The sequence below is a fragment of the Pleuronectes platessa genome, chromosome 13 (genome assembly GCF_947347685.1).
Source record: "Pleuronectes platessa chromosome 13, fPlePla1.1, whole genome shotgun sequence".
NCBI classification, from domain to species: domain Eukaryota; kingdom Metazoa; phylum Chordata; class Actinopteri; order Pleuronectiformes; family Pleuronectidae; genus Pleuronectes; species Pleuronectes platessa.
Window position 1 is genome coordinate 13,134,139 of NC_070638.1, and position 6,055 is coordinate 13,140,193.

Here is a 6,055-nt window from a genome sequence, read left to right on the forward strand (position 1 = left end):
GTGAACTTCTGCGCAGGATGTGCTTGCGCAGTTTTTTAAAAAATTTTTTTTAAAATTTAATTTAATTTATCTGTTTTATAAATTTTTTATATTTAATTTAATTAATTTTTTTTATATTTAATTTAATTTCGTTTCATTTTACTTAATTTTTTTATATTTAATTATATCATCTTTAATTTTTATAAATTTTTTTATATATATATTTTAAATATATATACTTTTTCGTTATTTTATTTATTTTATTTTTAAATTGACATAGTATTAGTCAAGAACACTTCAGTCTAAAGTCTTTATTCTTCATCATCATAATTCCCTTGACTAAAGTGCTGTAATCTCAGTACGTCTGCATGACAGTGTGTGCAACTGACCTTCAGTTCCCCCCCCCCCCCCCCCCCCCGTGATGTTTACAAAGTTTGTCCTTCTCTCTGCTGACATCAACCACGTGGAGCTCCTTCTGGTCCTCGCTGTAGACAGCCGGGCCACGGCGGGGCTGCAGCAGTTGTTGTGAGGAAGAGGAAGAGGAAGACGAGGAGAAGGAGGAGTAAGAGGAGGAGGTGTTAGACCCTGAGCCCAGAACAACCTGCGGGAGAACAGCAGCTGCTGTCGGTGAGTTCGTCCGCTCAGTCCTCGGTGTCTACACCACGAACGCGACGAACGTATCCTTGCGTTACGTTCCAGCTCAGACCGCCGTTGTAAATTGTTAGCATAGTTAGCTTGGCAGCTGCTACAAAGTGACAGCTAGCTGCTAGCTTAGCTGACAGCAGCAGCTAAAAATATTCTCCTAGTAATCTTCAGCGGGCGCAGACAGAGGGGCGACACCGAGGTAGGTTACATGTCCGCGCTTCACCACAGACCAGGCTGTGTGTGCTTTAAGAGGAAACTTGTTGCTTGTTGCAGGTCTGTCTGTGTGTGTGTGTGTGTGTCTGTGAAAATGTTGTGTGCTTGATGTTGTTGCTGTGGGACCTGTTCAGGGAAGTTCAGGTTCACAGCTTCAGGACAGACACAGTTTCCTAGCTCACGTCTTATCTGTCTGGTCTGTTGTTAAACCTTTTAGCTCCCGGAGAAGCCTTCAGTCCTGTGGCTGAACCCGACTGCTGCTCATTGTGTTCACAGTCAACATGTCTGGAAACTGGTTCTCGTTCCTGGTTTTGAAGTTGTTAGTTTTCACGTTAAATTAAAGTTAAAGTTTGTCATTTATTGTCATTATATTGCAACGGTTATACACTGGACGTCAAACTGGGACCAGTCTTTAGTCAGTGTAATTGATTTTTATATTGAGAATCAGCTTTAATATCAATGTTCTGCTTTGATACGACTGATTTTGCATGAAGAAAAGATATATGGAAACAGTAGGTCTTGAGGCTATATTAAGATTCATCATCAGTGACACAAATTATTGTCAATGTTACGCATCAGCTTCACTGCAGTAAGAAAGCATTCAAACGTGCATTTAACACCAGCTATTATATTGTTTACTACAGATTCTATTTAACCGCTTGTGTTGTTTGAATTAGCTTCCATGTTACCTCCACCAAGGAGATTATGTTCTCACAAGTTTGTTTCTTTGTAAGCAAGATTGAGCAAAAGCTATTTGACGGATTAGAGGGAAACTTGGTGGAAGGAGCTGAAATGGGTCAGGAAAGAGCTGATTAATAGATTTACTGCAAATTCGGACCAGCGGGGCGTATACAGGGCTTTTGTTTCCCCTTTCCTTAACATTGCATGATCGGCCATTTTTATTCTGACATTTTCACTTATATCTCAGGGAATTTTTAAGGGATCTTAATGGAAAAAAATCAAGCATATCTATGGGCCTGGTATCTATGAGTGTGTGAAATTAGCATTTCTTTCCAGCAGCATTTGAATAGTGAGGCATCATGGGCAACACAAGCGACAGGGTGTCTGGAGATCGCCATGGAGCCAAGTCTCATCGCTCCGACAGCAGTGGCAGCCACAAAGACCATGAACCCAGCTGCAAGATGGTGGACAGCACAGACGACCCGAACATCTTCAACACCCATGGGCCCGAGTCTAAGGTGCTGCTGGAAAAATAGAGAAATTGTTATGCATGACCTTGTTTGTTCTCCATAAACACATTTCAGGTTTCAAAGCCATTAGTTAGGTTTGAAAAAATCTTAACAATATTTGCTTTCAGGCATCAGGAGAGAAGGAGTTCACCCCAGATCTGGATGACCTGGTGAAGCCTGGTCGTCAGGCTCGGCCCACAGTGATCAGATGGGCCGGGGGAGGGAAGGATGTCTACATAGCTGGTTCCTTTAATAACTGGAACACAAAGATACCGCTAAATAAGAGGTAACCAGGATTGTTTCTGCTTCCGATGTCGGTACATCACACATCCACTTGTTTTTAACCGAGAGCAAAACCTAGTGTTGCACTAATGCTCTTCCTCTCTCCAAAGCCATAATGATTTTGTAGCGATCCTGGACCTGCCAGAAGGAGAGCACCAGTACAAGTTTTTCGTAGATGGGCAGTGGGTCCATGATCCCTCAGAGGTAAAAACATCATTGTATTGTTCTTCCTCTTTCTTGTTTCGCTCATCCTTTTAATGTCAAAGGGATCTGTTCCACACTCTCACTTTCCACATGTTGCAAAGATCTATAATGTCATAAATATGAAAGGATAGGAGCTCTTCAGTTCTTACCAAATGTGTTTAAGTTTTATATAATAATATCCAGGGAAGTATGTGCAGATTTTTATGAATCATAATTATACAAGACCCGATCATAATATCTGGGAACATTTCTGTCCTTGCAGCCTGTGGTTACCAGTCAGCTCGGCACCATCAACAACCTGATCCAGGTGAAGAAGTCCGACTTTGAGGTGTTTGACGCCCTGCAGGTTGACTCTCTGGAGTGCTCCGACACATCAGGTCAGCCTGCATCCAGACTCTGATATAGGTCACGCATATGGACCTGCATGGTTTGGAAATGTAGGAAAAATAAATTTGAATAGCCTTAAGAACTGCTGGTCCAGATTAGTGCAGGTTCTCATGCAGGCTCCTCATCATCACTTCTTTCTGTTTACTTATAATTAAGATGGATTGAATGGCACACATTGATTGTGCAAATATAGAAATGTTGCTACATTTCCCACCTGCAATGTATGACTCTGACTTTGTGATGATGAAACAAGTGTGTGATTAATTTCACTGCTTAAAATAGAATTAAACTCTTTGAAGGGATTTGGTTCGGCTTTGTCAAGTCTGAAACCTGCTTATCCCTCCTTGTTGTTTCCTAATGTCGAGCACAGACCAGCTTGAACCCAGGACTCATCACTATATGGGCTATATTGATTATTTGTTGTATTTGTACACTGACCAGCAACTATCAACTTTACTTACTACAGCCTTTTTTTCAGTAAGCTGTAAACTGTAAATATGATCAAAACTTTGAAAAAGCTTAAGAAATATGGAAACCTCATCATAACCGTGTGAATAAATCTGTTGTGTGTGTTGACAGATCTGTCCAGCTCCCCTCCTGGTCCATATGGACAGGAGCAGTACAGCTTCAAACCAGAGGAGCATTTCAAAGCCCCACCGATTCTCCCTCCTCACCTCCTTGAAGTCATACTCAACAAAGACACCAATATATCTGTCAGTATTTCCAACTCTCCCATCTCCATATTTATGGTCATTACTTACCATTTCCTGATTTTATTTTAAATCTCTCCTCTCTGCCTTGTCAGTGTGACCCTGCCCTGCTGCCTGAGCCCAACCACGTCATGCTCAATCACCTTTATGCTCTCTCAATAAAGGTAGGTACAGGAGAAACAGCTGAAATACTACTTCTTACTTTCCATCTATTTTCTATGGGTTCTTCCCTCTAATGGAAGGTTGCCTTTCTGTTGTTTTCTTCTCCGTGTAGGATGGAGTGATGGTGCTGAGTGCGACTCACAGATACAAGAAGAAATACGTCACCTCTCTGCTTTACAAGCCCATTTAAACATCAACTTGAGTGCACCGCAGTGCTTTTAGAAAGCAGCCTGTTTGTATTCTGCTGTTTTTCTTTTTCTATCATCACATTTAGCCAAATCCTGCACTGAAACTAAACAAGTTTACAGGTGAGCTCAAGGCCTGTGGCTGTTGCTGTGGCTTGGGTTTTAAAAATGGTTGCACTTCTGGCCACACAGGGCTCTGAACAAAAGTAGCACAGTGGGTGTGTAGGGTTTCAGACAGAGATGAAAACCATACTGTGGCTTTTACCTGTAATGACTGCAGACAGATAAGAGGCAGACTAAATCACTGTGTGCATTTAGGTTTTTGCTGCACCTCGTGATTCTTTGCATGTTGATGTGTAAAAAGTTTTTTGTGTGCACATCCATCTCATATGCCAACATGACAGGTAGAAGATCTGTGGATCATCTGTTTCATGAATGATCTCAGTAACTGAGGGTGTTTCTAGTGTGGATCAACAGTTAGATTTGTAAGTGTTGTGTCAACACCTCCTCCTTCAACTGATTCCGTTAAGTTTTTAACAAACTGATGGCGTTTCTGTTGGAAAGTGCTTGTGGAATGTAGAAGATAAGAGTTTGAGCTGAGGACAGGAGCAGTAGATCTGGTGTTGTTTGAATATGAAGTGCAATAATACTGTTGTATCTGATGTTGTCAATTAGGACTGCACAATAAATCATAAATGTACCGCCGTTGCGATATCAACGTACGCGATATACGTATTGCAAAAGACAGCTTGAACTGCGATGGTATTCCATGTGCCATGCATTCACGCTCTGCCTGTCTTTAGCACTTTACCATCCTGTGAACATGTCGATAGAAGCTTTTAACTATGCAGCAGACGACTCTCGTACTCTCTGGACTATACCAACCCGTTTGTGCTTTTTCTTCTTAGATGTGATGGCCTTGCAGTGCTTTACGTGTGTGTGCATCTGTAACAAGCTCTCCTTATCGAATAGAATAGTACTGTATGTATTTCGCCACACACAGACAAACAGTTTCAACTTGCTGCTTTGCATGTATTGAATGTCTGCAAAGTACATGGAAACATTGTCTGGATCACAGTCAAGTTGAACACTCCCCCCTCAAAATGTGACCTGACGCACATTTTCAGATCATTTAACAGGGCTATGAGGATGAATAGCTACCATAAGTTTAAATGATGTAAAAACCTGCTCACACGTGTGTTCTTTATAACTGTTTTAAGCTCATCTGTATTTTGAGGTATGGTGGCTTCAAACGTATATTTGTCTCTTGTCAGTGGTGTTATTAATTGTGTGCACAGTATATACCCACAGTTGATTCACTATTTCAAGAATCCTGCTGGTGATCAACTGGACGCTGAAAGTATTTTGTGAATGTTGATCCATGAGGTTTTGTCCAAACTTGTTTATAAGACAGCTATATGATCTGATGTGGGAGTAAATGGATAAACGCCATGGAAGTGGTGATATAAGGCTAAAACCAAAACTTGAATTTTTCATGAATGTTTTGAAAGTCTTTGCAGAACCAGTGTGAACATCCACCGTATGGAGTTGTACTTGTTTGCAAATAAAGGACATGTTTGTCCTAACTACTTATAAGTATATAACCTTCTGGTGTAGATTTTTGTATCATTTTAAAGAAACACTCCAGCAAAATAAGTTAATCTAGTTAAAGATTAAAGTTTTCTTTGTTGCCAAACATGGCTTCATACCTGGAGTAGCCGGCTTTATCGGATCACTTTATTTATCACTTGACAAGAGCTTCAGTTGTTTACAAGACGACATTATAGAACACTTTCTAAGCAGTGCTTCATCGTCATCTCAGACTGAAGTTAAAGTCACCGGCCTCAGGGCTTGGTGGTTGGCAAAATAACATCAGCAGTGAATACAAAATTATGTAAATAGAAACTAAATGTGTTAACTGCCAATTATTGATGAGTAAAGCATTTAACTTTTTGCTACTCGATCGTTAAGTAAACTGCTGTAAATTCTAACTTAGGCTTCGTAGCAATGGTTTTACAGGTCTCTCAAAAAAATCTATTGGAAAGCTGCAGCTAATTCAAAATGCTGCAGCTCAGGTCTTCACTCATAAAAAGAAAGT

The 6,055-nt window shown here is 40.6% G+C and overlaps 1 protein-coding gene across 4 annotated transcripts; it reads left to right on the forward strand.

The window, feature by feature from the left end:
* Positions 1-441: 441 nt before the first annotated feature.
* Positions 442-5,561, forward strand: prkab2 (protein kinase, AMP-activated, beta 2 non-catalytic subunit). Of its 4 annotated transcripts, none has more exons than XM_053437471.1 (8): positions 442-606; positions 1,855-2,036; positions 2,156-2,313; positions 2,420-2,513; positions 2,776-2,890; positions 3,480-3,613; positions 3,706-3,774; positions 3,885-5,561. In XM_053437471.1, exons 2-8 carry the CDS (start codon positions 1,878-1,880, stop codon positions 3,960-3,962), a joined length of 807 nt encoding a protein of 268 aa, XP_053293446.1. In that variant the 5' UTR covers positions 442-606; positions 1,855-1,877; the 3' UTR covers positions 3,963-5,561. The 4 variants fall into 4 exon arrangements, with proteins under 4 accessions (XP_053293446.1, XP_053293445.1, XP_053293447.1 ...); XM_053437470.1 differs by having other exon boundaries at positions 1,858-2,036; XM_053437472.1 differs by lacking the exon at positions 442-606 and adding an exon at positions 613-823.
* Positions 5,562-6,055: the final 494 nt, after the last annotated feature.

Bases quoted from the DNA above. Each gene is read 5' to 3' on its own strand.
- prkab2 (XM_053437471.1), top strand. From the start codon at position 1,878: ATGGGCAACACAAGCGACAGGGTGTCTGGAGATCGCCATGGAGCCAAG. The intron at 2,314-2,419 runs GTAACCAGGATT...CTCTCTCCAAAG, and splicing joins AAGATACCGCTAAATAAGAG to CCATAATGATTTTGTAGCGA. The intron at 3,614-3,705 runs GTCAGTATTTCC...CTGCCTTGTCAG, and splicing joins ACAAAGACACCAATATATCT to TGTGACCCTGCCCTGCTGCC.